At 42.0% G+C, this 15772-nt stretch overlaps 1 protein-coding gene across 2 annotated transcripts in view; it reads right to left on the minus strand.

The window, feature by feature from the left end:
- The window catches only part of UBE3D (ubiquitin protein ligase E3D), a 214677-nt gene that overhangs the window by 71950 nt on the left and 126955 nt on the right, over positions 1-15772 (minus strand). For both annotated transcript variants that reach the window (XM_063443032.1, XM_063443031.1), the window contains exon 9: positions 14125-14263. In XM_063443032.1, the coding sequence (XP_063299102.1) occupies positions 14125-14263 (139 nt within the window). The remainder of the gene's footprint in view (positions 1-14124; positions 14264-15772) is intronic.

The following is a 15772-nucleotide window of genomic DNA, read 5'->3' on the forward strand; positions in this document are numbered from 1 at the left end:
ATATATATATATATATATATCATTGTTATGTACAAAAACACAACCCCCAGTACATTGAACTGTATAATGTAAAAACTTGCACAAGCAATGTAAAATTAAAACATATATATAAAAAAAAAAATATATATATATATATATATATATATTTAAGATTTGTGATAGCTTTAAAAGCACAGCAATAAACATATGATACAATAGACAAACAAAAAGGAACTAGAGGGATAACAACAAATACATTTAATTGTTCTGGAACCAAACTCTCAGGAGGGAAAAAAGAAATGTTACGGAAGAGGGAGGGTTTCAGCATAAGGGTTATAAAAATAAAAAAAAGCTGAAAAAAAAATATCAAATAAAAAAATAAAGCAATTAAAAAAAAAAAAAAAAAAAACCTCTAACACTGCCCACCTGTATTCCTAAATGCAAAAAGCAAGAATAAAATAAAGATAAAGTCAGTAATAATGCTAGGATACGTTGTGCAAAATGAGAGCCTGCTTCCTATGCAACATTAATTTGTTCTGGCTCTATAGAGCTAGAAGATGCTGTCGACCATTATAGTTTGGGGAAACAGAGCTTTGTCATCTCTGGGGAGTCATCTGGTGACGCAAATACTGCAAGAAGTAAGAGTCCTATTCCCAACAGCAAGATTGGAGACATCAGTCTAAATTAGGTGAATTGGCAGCAACTCTTCACACTATTTTAAAGAGCTTTTGTTTTAGGCACTGTGGATTGCATATTGTTTTACAGTACACTTACATAAAATCCACATGGTCCAAGGCCTGGGTGCATCTTTCCTAGTCTGTTGGCATTGTAAATAATGTTACAGCAATAGGTAGAGGAAATCTCGATTAATTCAATTTAGCTGTGGTAGTGCACACTGAATGCTCCTAAAGGCATTTGTCATATTTTATAAAAAAAATAACCATAGCAGCCAATGTTAAATTGTGGATTAAAAAAAATATTAATAAGTTATCTTGTGTGTGCACTGCATACGCTTTTCTTAAAGTTTCTAGAGTTCTGTAATATCCGTTTAATTCTTAAAGGGACACTGTAATCACTGTAACACAGCAGCTTGCGTCAACTCAGGAGTGCCAAGAGGGTCAAAAAACATTTGAAACAACTGAATCATATTATGATGGAAATTGTCATGCACTTTTTATGCCTATATAGTAGTGCACTTTAGATAATTTTATAATTACGGTTTATTATACGATTCACTTTAATTCCTAAATGCTCATACAAAGAATATTTAGTATGTTTGAGGAATCTAGGTCTGCATATTACCTTGCTGTACTCTTTCATGCCCTACATTGTCATGGAAGCTAGTTTAACCCCTTAAGGACCAAACTTCTGGAATAAAAGGGAATCATGACATGTCACACATGTCATGTGTCCTTAAGGGGCTAAAGGGATACTATACTGTTAGGAATACAAACACTATAACATTCTAACACTATAGCTCCCGTTGCCTCCCTTCTCCCTCGCATCACACCCCCCAATGGCCAATAAAGAGTTAAAAACCCTTTACCTATTCGATACCTGCACCAATGCCAAAGTCTTCCGCGGCATCCAACAGGGTGACCTAATGCGCATGCAAGGTCCTCCCCACAGGAAAGCATTGAATCAACCTTGTGGGTTTTTCACTAACACTGGATGTCTTCATAAAGAGCGTGAGGACATCCAGCATCAATTAGGCAACCAAAAGTGTGGTAGACTGCCCCTAGAGGCTGTCTTAGTTTCTCTAAAACTGCAATGTTTTACATTGCAAGACTAAGTGTGACAGAAACACTGCACTCAACCATTTCAATGATCTGAAGTGGTCTGGGTAACTATAGTGCCACTTTAAGAAGATCTAACAACTTGCTCCCAAAAATAAACATACGTAAGATTACTAAATAATAACAACTCCGCACCTTATCAAATCACAGTGTCTGCCTGCAAGGAACAACTGTGGTTTTCAAAGACTGCTATGGAAATCCTATGTTCAGAAGTCACTGAGCCACAACATCTGAAGTACTCCTTAGCCTCTGATCCTTCAAAGACTTTCAGCCCCAAGGAATCAGAAATTCCCTAGATCCAAACAGTTACTGTGAATTACTGTGTAACCTTAGCATCTTTGCTCCTAGTTTGTAAGACCCTGCAGTCAACATTGTTCCAGTTTTATATTCTCAATGCACCAGATCCAACTGATCCTAATTTGGCATTAGACCAGATATGGGCTATTTTACCTTACTTCTGACATGGGCACTATTATGGGTATTTTCCCAAATCATTCTGTCTGAAGGAACACTGGTCTTTGCCATGAAAGGATCAACGTTTTGGCCACAAATGCAAGTCTAATGTTATGTTCAAGCTCACATTTTTCACATTGCGGCGTAAGTTGAAATTATGTAAATGTGAATATTATATATAAAATTAATACAATACTTCAAATTCCCCAACGTTTTTTTTGTTTGTTCGTTTTTATTTATTTTTTTATATTTGCTTATATATACTTTTCTGGCTACCTGCAAAATACAGGGTGGGCCAAAATTCAGAGTAATGTTTGAGAAGTCAATAACTTTGTAATCAATGAACCAATGTCAATTATATTACATACAATAAAGGCATAACATATGGAGATTGGTTTGACTAGGTACGGAAGAGTACAGCTTTTAAATGAGATCCATTTGCTACCTCACAAAATTAGACTCTTTTGATTGCATTGTTCATAACATTAGTTAATGTTTGAGGCTCTAGTACTCAATTTTTTACCCAATAACTTCCTGAGAGGTCATCCGGCACCAGAAGGTTCATTTGGTAGGGTGCACTTGACGTTGATTAATTATCAGTGGAATTTCTGTACCCCAGAAAAGTCACTTTTGCTTATTGACAAAGCCATTTAAATGAAAATGAGCTTTGCCAAATATAATGAGTTGATGAATACATTTATTTTCTGTAGCTAATTCATTGTTCCTTTGTGAAATTACCCATGATGAATCTCCCAAGGCTCAGTTATAATATGCACCTGCAACAACAACAAAAAAAGAACTACTAACAAATAACTTAATTATCTGCCAAATCCTACTCTGAATTTTGGCCGACTCCGTATAACCCATTTTTTTTTTATAAACCTTATTTAATATTTTAAATTGTAAACGTATTTGCAGTTGCATCGGATCCAGTTTTTTTGAAACTGCAGAGACCTGGTCGCTATTCCAGTGACTCAACTATTTTTTATCTTAAAATATGAAAATCAAATAGCTGTGACTTAGCTGAGCAACCGTAACAGTCAATAGTCAGCATTTAAATGGAGTGCATGACATTTATGTAATAACAGCAGAAATCAAATGGAAATGTTCTAATATTCACAGCTAAACAGTGCCATATATCATAACGAGAATTCAATACCCACAGAATGCCTTGTGCACTAGCAACTAAGGAACAGTGAGGAAAGGTTAACAAAACAGAACACAGATTATGTGACAGTTTAAAGTGTTTCTTACACCAAATGGTGTTGTGCTTTTAGCAGAAGAGCAAGTGAGGTATAAGGTCACAAGATGGGTTGAGTTATATTGACTGTGAATCTGACATCTATGTAAAATGTGTAAACAAACTTTAGTAACACATTTACAAGTATAAAACTATATAACCAGATTATTAATATTTCATCAATTTAACCTAAAGAAAGTAGTATGCATATATCTACATCCACGCCATATATAAAATGTAGCTAAAAGCAGCAAAGGAGACTGCAGTGCTAAGCGGAGAGGGCACAGAGGGAACAACCAAATCTGGCTTTCCTCTCTCTGTATTTGCAAAAGGGAACACAAAGTAGTCTCTTCCTACAATCTTCTCTGAGACAAGCAAGATAAGTATACATAATTCAGCTAGGTGGAACCATTCTTGCCACCTGGAACCATTTTACATGCACAGCCAGTATTTGAGGTTGTCTGGCCAGTGCCGGTATTGTAAAAATTACTGATAATGCAAATGCTTGTATTTTCCTGACAGGAGAAAGTTCTGCAATATCGGCACCTGCCACAAGGGTGTGCAGTTATCAGGGCGAGCTAAACTCATTGGTGGATGAGCTGTATGGAGATGGCAGGGATAGCAAGTTCTCCACTGACAGAATCCGCATGGGAGGAGCTACAGGACAAGCAGATAGAATGATGGCAGCAGGAACAAAATCCTGAGAGCAGGTACTTGTGTGTGTATACAGTGGTGTATTTTAGTTTTGCGCTGCCCTAGGCATGACTAAACCTGGGCACCTCCCTAATCTAAATTTGCCCCACCCCTTCCTGTCAAGGCCACACCTCTTCCTCCTTAAACTACACCTTTTCCTACTAGTTTAAAGGGAAACTAAGCTGTTTTCCTGGCACTAGTTTCCTATAGTGCCCCCCTCGGCACTGAAAGAGGTAAAACCCCTTTGGTCACTTACCTGAATCCAGCACCGATGTACCTCAGTGCTGGGTCAAGCTCCTCCTCTGCGCTTGCATTTGGCTTTCCCATAGGAAAGCATTGTATCAATTCTTTCCTATGGGGATTTAGCAGACACCTGAAGTCCTCATGCATGAGGACGTCCAGCATCAGTTAGTCGACTTTTGGTCGCCTAACTACCCTGAAGTCCCTCTAGTGGCTGTCTGGTAGAAACCTCTGAGAAACTGCAATAATTACACTTGCAGGGTTAAAGAGATTGGGACACTGCACCCAGACCACTGAGCTGAGCTGAAGTGGTCTGGGCTCATATAGTGCCCCTTTAAGCACACACTCTGACACACACATTCACTGATAGACACACACTGACAGTCACACTGATTTGACACACATTTATTGACAGATACACATTGGCAGATACACACTTACAGTCACACACATACACTCAATGACACACAAACATTTACTGACACACTAATTTATTGACAGACACACATGCACACTGACACTCGTTAGACACACTGATAGTCACAATCAGAGACTGATTTGACACACACATGCACTAACAGACCCATACACACACACTCACACTCACAGACCCATACACACACACACTCACACACCCATACACACACACACTCACACTCAGACCCATACACACACACACACACTCACACTCACAGACCCATACACACACACACTCACACTCACAGACCCATACACACACACTCACAGACCCATACACACACACTCACAGACCCATACACACACACACTCACAGACCCATACACACACACTCACACTCACAGACCCATACACACACACTCACACTCACAGACCCATACACACACACTCACACTCACAGACCCATACACACACACTCACACTCACAGACCCATACACACACACTCACAGACCCATACACACACACTCACAGACCCATACACACACTCACACTCACAGACCCATACACACACACTCACACTCACAGACCCATACACACACACTCACACTCACAGACCCATACACACACACTCACAGACCCATACACACACACTCACAGACCCATACACACACACACACACTCACAGACCCATACACACACACACACACTCACAGACCCATACACACACACACAGACCCATACACACACACACTCACACTCACAGACCCATACACACACACTCACAGACCCATACACACACACACACACTCACAGACCCATACACACACACACACACACACTCACAGACCCATACACACACACACTCACACTCACAGACCCATACACACACACTCACAGACCCATACACACACACATGCACTAACAGACCCATACACACACACATGCACTAACAGACCCATACACACACTCACACTCACAGACCCATACACACACACTCACAGACCCATACACACACACTCACACTCACAGACCCATACACACACACACTCACACTCACAGACCCATACACACACTCACACTCACAGACCCATACATACACACACTCACACTCACAGACCCATACACACACACACTCACACTCACAGACCCATACACACACACACTCACACTCACAGACCCATACACACACACTCACAGACCCATACACACACAGACCCATACACACACACTCACACTCACAGACCCATACACACACACTCACACTCACAGACCCATACACACACACACTCACACACCCATACACACACACACTCACACTCAGACCCATACACACACACACACACACTCACACTCACAGACCCATACACACACACACTCACACTCACAGACCCATACACACACACTCACAGACCCATACACACACACTCACAGACCCATACACACACACACTCACAGACCCATACACACACACTCACACTCACAGACCCATACACACACACTCACACTCACAGACCCATACACACACACTCACACTCACAGACCCATACACACACACTCACACTCACAGACCCATACACACACACTCACAGACCCATACACACACACTCACAGACCCATACACACACTCACACTCACAGACCCATACACACACACTCACACTCACAGACCCATACACACACACTCACACTCACAGACCCATACACACACACTCACAGACCCATACACACACACTCACAGACCCATACACACACACACACACTCACAGACCCATACACACACACACACACTCACAGACCCATACACACACACACAGACCCATACACACACACACTCACACTCACAGACCCATACACACACACTCACAGACCCATACACACACACACACACTCACAGACCCATACACACACACACACACACACTCACAGACCCATACACACACACACTCACACTCACAGACCCATACACACACACTCACAGACCCATACACACACACATGCACTAACAGACCCATACACACACACATGCACTAACAGACCCATACACACACACTCACACTCACAGACCCATACACACACACATGCACTAACAGACCCATACACACACACTCACACTCACAGACCCATACACACACTCACACTCACAGACCCATACACACACACTCACACTCACAGACCCATACACACACACTCACACTCACAGACCCATACACACACACACTCACACTCACAGACCCATACACACACACTCACAGACCCATACACACACACACTCACACTCACAGACCCATACACACACACACTCACACTCACAGACCCATACACACACACACTCACACTCACAGACCCATACACACACACTCACAGACCCATACACACACACTCACAGACCCATACACACACACTCACACTCACAGACCCATACACACACACTCACACTCACAGACCCATACACACACACTCACACTCACAGACCCATACACACACACTCACAGACCCATACACACACACTCACAGACCCATACACACACACACACACACTCACACACACACACTCACACTCACAGACCCATACACACACACACTCACACTCACAGACCCATACACACACACACTCACACTCCCATACACACACACACTCACACTCACAGACCCATACACTCACACTCACAGACCCATACACACACACACACACACTCACAGACCCATACACACACACACTCACACTCACAGACCCATACACACACACTCACACTCACAGACCCATACACACACACTCACAGACCCATACACACACACACACACACTCACACACACACACTCACACTCACAGACCCATACACACACACACTCACACTCACAGACCCATACACACACACACTCACACTCCCATACACACACACACTCACACTCACAGACCCATACACTCACACTCACAGACCCATACACACACACACACACACTCACAGACCCATACACACACACACTCACACTCACAGACCCATACACACACACTCACAGACCCATACACACACACACACACTCACAGACCCATACACACACACACACACTCACAGACCCATACACACACACACACACACTCACAGACCCATACACACACACACTCACACTCACAGACCCATACACACACACACTCACACTCACAGACCCATACACACACACTCACAGACCCATACACACACAGACCCATACACACACAGACCCATACACACACACTCACACTCACACTCACAGACCCATACACACACACTCACACTCACAGACCCATACACACACACTCACACTCACAGACCCATACACACACACTCACAGACCCATACACACACACACACACACACACTCACACACACACACTCACACTCACAGACCCATACACACACACACTCACACTCACAGACCCATACACACACACACTCACACTCCCATACACTCACACTCACACTCACAGACCCATACACTCACACTCACAGACCCATACACACACACACACTCACACTCACAGACCCATACACACACACACACACACTCACAGACCCATACACACACACACTCACACTCACAGACCCATACACACACACTCACAGACCCATACACACACACACACACTCACAGACCCATACACACACACACACACTCACAGACCCATACACACACACACTCACACTCACAGACCCATACACACTCACACTCACAGACCCATACACACACACACTCACAGACCCATACACACACACACACTCACACTCACAGACCCATACACACACACACTCACACTCACAGACCCATACACACACACACACACTCACAGACCCATACACACACACACACACACACTCACAGACCCATACACACACACACTCACAGACCCATACACACACACACACACACACTCACAGACCCATACACACACACACTCACACTCACAGACCCATACACACACACACACTCACAGACCCATACACACACACAGACCCATACACACACACACACACACACACACATACACACACTCACAGACCCATACACACACTCACAGACCCATACACACACTCACAGACCCATACACACACACACACACACTCACAGACCCATACACACACACACAGACCCATACACACACACACTCACACTCACAGACCCATACACACACACACACACACACACTCACAGACCCATACACACACACACACACACACTCACAGACCCATACACACACACACACACACACTCACAGACCCATACACACACACACTCACAGACCCATACACACACACACACACACACTCACACTCACAGACCCATACACACACACACACACACTCACAGACCCATACACACACACACACTCACAGACCCATACACACACACAGACCCATACACACACTCACAGACCCATACACACACTCACAGACCCATACACACACTCACAGACCCATACACACACTCACAGACCCATACACACACTCACAGACCCATACACACACTCACAGACCCATACACACACTCACAGACCCATACACACACTCACAGACCCATACACACACTCACAGACCCATACACACACTCACAGACCCATACACACACTCACAGACCCATACACACACTCACAGACCCATACACACACTCACAGACCCATACACACACTCACAGACCCATACACACACTCACAGACCCATACACACACTCACAGACCCATACACACACTCACAGACCCATACACACACTCACAGACCCATACACACACTCACAGACCCATACACACACTCACAGAACCATACACACACTCACAGAACCATACACACACTCACAGAACCATACACACACTCACAGAACCATACACACACTCACAGAACCATACACACACTCACACTCACAGATCCATACACACACTCACACTCACAGATCCATACACACACTCACACTCACAGATCCATACACACACTCACAGACACAGATACATACACACACTCACAGACACAGATCCATACACACACTCACAGACACAGATCCATACACACACTCACAGACACAGATCCATACACACACTCACAGACACAGATCCATACACACACTCACAGACACAGATCCATACACACACTCACAGACACACAGACCCATACACACACACTCACAGACACACAGACACACAGACACACACACACATAGTTTCGCCGGCTCTGTCGGGAAAAGTGAAAGGACGCATCGCGGGAACACGGAGGAATGGTAAGAAATTAAGCACACCTTGCTCCTCCGCTGGTCATCGATGGTCCGGTCGTAGGATATCTACATAAGACAAATAGTCCCTACTAGAGCAGACAGGAATAAATGAAGAACGGATCCTGACAGGGAGATAAGAGGAATCAATTAAAGAAAGGTAAGTTCTTCTGCATGACAGTGCCGCTTTAATTTAAATGCTTCTCCCTTCTAATACTATATCCCATTCACTAGAATTTGATACTTTGTTGTTTTTTTATACATGCCAATCTGGGATATATAGTTTAAATTGTATTTTAGTAGCTCACACAGTTTCCATTTTTTACTATAATTGATACTGAGCTATGTAGGTTTCCCATTTTTAATTGATAGTGATTATCACTTTTCGTTGCACCTAGTTTGTATGTCAATTTATAATAAGGTTTTACCTATAAGATGATTTTTAATTTAGAGGCAATTCCGGTGGGGTACAGCGCCTCCCTTTTTCTGGAGAACTTATGTTTACAACGGCCTTAACAACTAGCTTTGTCAGCTAATTGTATAAACAGGTTTGCTTACAGCACAAAACTATGGACAGTTTGTTTAACTAAAATTGGATATTCCTGTTACGCAAGAAAAAGATCATACTAGCTAAAACAACCTTATTCACTGGTATCCTTAAGAAGAAAAAAGTAAATCACTGTGGACCTGTTTAACCCCTTAACCCCTTAAGGACACAACTTTTGGAATAAAAGAGAATCATGACGGAATATTTCCGTCATGTGTCATTAAGGGGTTAAGGACCAAACTTCTGGAATAAAAGGGAATCATGACATGTCACACATGTTGTGTGTCCTTAAAAGGGGTTAAGGAGGGTTAAAATCAGCTTTTACCAAATAGATGACCCCAGAACTAAATCAGGATTGTCCATTCAACTTTACAAAATTCCATCCTCTCTAGTACTTTCATGCCACCCAGTTTACATAAAACTCAAGTGGATTGTGGCTATTAGGTAGGTTTAACACCCTATTAATATTGCAAAGCAAGTTAATATTGATGAGATGCTGCTATGCGACTGTTGCCATATATATAGTTTGTATGTTGGCCCAGAACAAAAGTCGCACGCATGCTTTCATGAAGAAAGTTGAATCACTCAAAATGAAATGTCCAAATTAAAAAAAAAAGTTAAACACAAAATGTCACAACAAACATAAAAAAAAATAATATTTGTATTAACCCCTTAAGGACACATGACGGAAAAATTCCATCATGATTCCCTTTTTATTCCAGAAATTGTGTCATTAAGGGGTTAAAGGGCAACTTTAAATAGTCAGGAGCAGGTTAACCAATGTTATGTATATGAGAGGGCAGCATCTGCAATTTTTTTTTTTTTTTTTAACTTTTAACAATTGAGAGAAAAATATGAAAATGCTCCTTAACACCAAACAGCAACACTGCATTAGATTATTATACAACGTCCATTAAATTATCAGCAATGCTAGCTAACCTTTTGCTTGTTCTTAGAGTTCTCATACTCTCTTGTTGTTGCAATGCATTTAGTTAGGATCTCCCGAAGTTAAAAAGGTAATCCAGATGTGGACCCCTTTGTTTACTGTGACCATAAAAGTCCAAAACAACCATACAACGTTGGTGATACATAGGGCACTTGCCAGAATTTTGGTTCTGGACTGCCTTATGATATGCAAATCCCATAAGTTCTCTCTGTAATGGCACAAGTGAGCAAAAACCTTTGAGACTTGAGCGGAGATTTACCGAAAGGCAAGCTAGTTTCGCTGAGCCTTTGCCCATGCTCAGAATTCTAATATTCTCTGTTTTTGTTGCCGACACATTATGCATCTTTATAAAATTTGAATACAATGTATACAGCCAGTGTTAATTTTGTTGACGATCAATGCCAGATTTTAGTTGACTAAAGCTAAAACAATTTAGATGTCTAAAATACGACTAAAACTAAATTGAAATTTGCCACCAAAATTAACACTGTATACAGCACCGATTCTAAAGTGTCGTTCACACATGTGAATTAATAAGGCAATCACATTTTCCATAGAGCAGAACACAACACTCATTTAAATCAAAACCCAGTTACAACACTATTAACCATATATATTAATACGTATGAATTGGTGATAATTAATGCATTATATAGTTCATTATGCACATGTTTCCTCTACAGTGAAGTCACTTTGTGTATATAAAGTGATCTTGAAATAGAAAGGCAAAACCTTTAAGGCAGGAAAATATCCAGCAGACAGATTTCAACTTTGGGTACCCCACCTTGCCATATCTCAGATCAAGTGGATTGTCTCTCAACATGTGACAAAAGCAGAACACCGCTTCAAAAGTAGCACAATTTCCAATTCTGTCCCACACCCCCATAAACAGAAATTATTACATTTTTTGTTTTGCACTCATTTTCCAGGTTCACAAACGTTGATCGTGAAAGGATCTAGGAAAACCTTACTCAAGGCATGTTGGTGACATCTGCTTCGGAGGTCCATACACCACCTAAGCTTGTGGCAAGAGGGCTGGATTTTATTTGTATTGTGCTCATGGGGATGTTTGTGAACTACCACTATTGACAGGTATGGGTTGCAAGCAGTTAGAGAGATCAAATGAGTGTTTACAAGTCACAATGTCACGTCTTGACATTTGGGGGTACATTTGTGGAAAAAAGAGAGAGAGGCCCATGGTTTCAAATAGTACTACTTTGTCTCTGTATATTACCTCCACATGACGCTTCTAGAAACTGGGCGGAGCTTCCGCCATTTAGAAGTGTCAACCCCCCCAGTCATCAATAGTAACGATTGCAGGAATCATAGACCTAAATGAGTAATGTCGACTCCTGGTGCTACACTGAAGAGGACTCGCCAGAAGAAGATGGCTGCAAATTCTGCAAAGTCCCCAGATGGTGACAGTGCCGTTTTAAATGGATATGGCTAGAATTCTAGGAAATCATATGCATAAAGCTATATGAAACTGTATTTTTGATACTGTTCCTAAGCGTACATACTTTTTTTTTTGTAACAGAGGATAAGGTGAAACTTATGCTTTTAAAGAAATACTTAATTATGCTTCAGGGACACTGATTCTTAACTTGCAGCACATTTTAAATTCCATCAGACACTGAGCACATCCTTATGGTGCTTTCTCAATATGCAGTGAGATAGTTGAAAGTGCATGACAAAGTACTATCCAATATTAAACCTCCACATTTTTTATTTGGACAAAGAGGGACACTTTAATTTTACAAGTGTGAGTAAAGAAATGACCGGGCCGTACTAACATTAGATCAAAAACAAAGTCCCATTCACATGTTAAAGGAACACTATGCATTTTGGTTTAATTGCAGCACCTTCTGCATTCATTACACTCGTGCTCCTTCCTCTTTTGTTTACCCTGGCACTGCCTCTTGGACACATGTGCAAAGTCAGTGACCATATTATACCATGTTCTCATAAGAAATTGCTTTTGCAATATGGCAATGGATTTGACTCATATTCTGTGTTTCTTCTGCTAAGATCACTCCTGGCTGATCCTATTCATAACGAAGCACTAACTACCTTTTCCTAGGTTTTGTATTTTGCCATTCACCTAACCGGTTTGTGAGTAAGAGGTAAGAGTACTGCTGATGCTATTCGGATATCAAGTCCCTAATCTGGACAGCAGTTCCTGTATAAATGTTTTGGGGGGTTTTGATTAAGGATTGTGGAAATGCTAATGCCGAGTCAGTGTCTTGCGTTTCTATTGTTTATCTCTAATCTCTGTTCCTGTTCCCTAGTTCCGGTCTGGATGATGACACCCCTGTGATCCTGCCAGAGTTGGTCATGGTGCTTCGAGAAACACTTAATCTTAGAGAATAAATACATACAATTTTCCTTGTTATCAGTGGCACCACCCAATAGCACCAAATCAAGTCAGCATATATTTAAGCATTACAGCATGATATGAAGTTTGAATGCTTTTCATTTAGTTATAGTTTCTGTCAACATCACAATACAAAAACCTATTACACAAACACAGATCTGTTATAGAAATGATTAATATTTTTAAAATGGTGTTTGTTAAACGTACCTGCCAATTGTTCATGAAACGCAAGGAATGTGGCAAAGAGGCATTGTTTAGAGACAGGAGAAGGAGTAGCTCCAAGCATGTGTTGGATGGGAATGTTAGTGTGTGAGCACCTGTCTGATTCAACCATTTATCCACAAGCCTAGGGATGAAAAACAGCACTTTAGATCGGATATTCTCAGAACAAATTATTGCTCAAACCAGTCTGTTTGCAATCCAACTACTTTATACCCATATGATTGGTGGCTTTTATGCAAGTTGCATTACTAAAATGATATAAAATATCACACACATAAATCACAATTATGACACTGTAATAAGGCAAAAAATATCAGTAGCGGATTTCACAATTTGTTAGCTTACCACAGAATTTGAACAAAAAAATAAAAGTAATATACTTGTAGGGTAACGTATAATAACATTCATCTGTAGCCCAACTGCATTACTGATTAGACTGTGGTTATGGAACTTTTAAATCATCAGCTGAGAAAAGGCCATTAAACCCCAGACAGTACTATGAAATTAAGTAACCTTAATAGCTAGAACACAGTATGTACTGGCAAAAGCTAAAAATATACTATTCCTGGTTAAATACTGCACATTATCAATGAAAGGGAAGAGCGTACCACAATAATTCAATTAAAGGGACATTGTAGGCACCCAGACCACTTCAGCTAATTGAAGTAGTCTGGGTGCTGTGACCCTTTTGCACTTAGTGCTGCAATGTTAAGCATTGCAGTTCCAGAGAACTGCCATGTTTACATTGCAGCTCTAAGTCTGCCCTCAGTGGCTGTCTAATAGAGAGCCACTAAAGGACTTCCGGAATCCAAACAGACTTTTGGTCCGTTATCCGATGCTGGACGTCCTCACAGACCTCCAGCGTCAGATTTTCCCCATAGGAAAGCATTGAATAATGCTTCCCTATGGGGAGGTCTAATGCGCGCACAGCCAATGCCACGAATGCGCATTAGGTCTCCCCCGCCGGAGGAGCGTGTGCGGAGCATCACCCAGCACTGAGGGACATCAGCGCTGGATTCAGGTAAGTGGCTGAAGGAGTTTTAACCCCTTCAGCCCTGCAGGGGGAGATGGGGGGGGGGGGGGGCTATTAACACTATAGTGCCAGGAAAACTACTTTTTTAGGATCCCTTAAAAGCGCCACTGTCACACCATCTCCTGAAAAATTAGTATTTAATAAAGATAAAATCTTTATGACACAGTGAAGAGATATACAGAGACAAAGTTGGGACTAATTTGTCTCCGTATATTTTCTATGCCTGGCACTTCTAGACACTGGTTGGAGCTACTGCCGTCTAGAATTTCTAGTCCCCCAACAATCACCAGTCATGGCTGCAGGGAATTGGCTCTGTCATTGGTGGATCCAGCAGTCTTGAGGATCTCCCAAAGACCTCAATGCCGTACTCTTGCGCATGCACGAGAGTACAGCAGTTACTTTTGCACCTGGCGCTGACGCGCCAAGAGCTTAAGAGGACCTATCAGAGGAAGACTGCTGCGCCCGCAAGGTATAGGTTTGGGTACTTAAATCTCACCTTTACCTGCCCTGCCCCCACCAGAGCACCAGACCCCTGCAGCAATATCACCAGGGAGGGTCTCTGCAATTTCTACAAAGTACCAAGAAGTTGACAGTGCCACT

This window comes from Pelobates fuscus, chromosome 2, assembly GCF_036172605.1.
Source record: "Pelobates fuscus isolate aPelFus1 chromosome 2, aPelFus1.pri, whole genome shotgun sequence".
Lineage (NCBI taxonomy): Eukaryota > Metazoa > Chordata > Amphibia > Anura > Pelobatidae > Pelobates > Pelobates fuscus.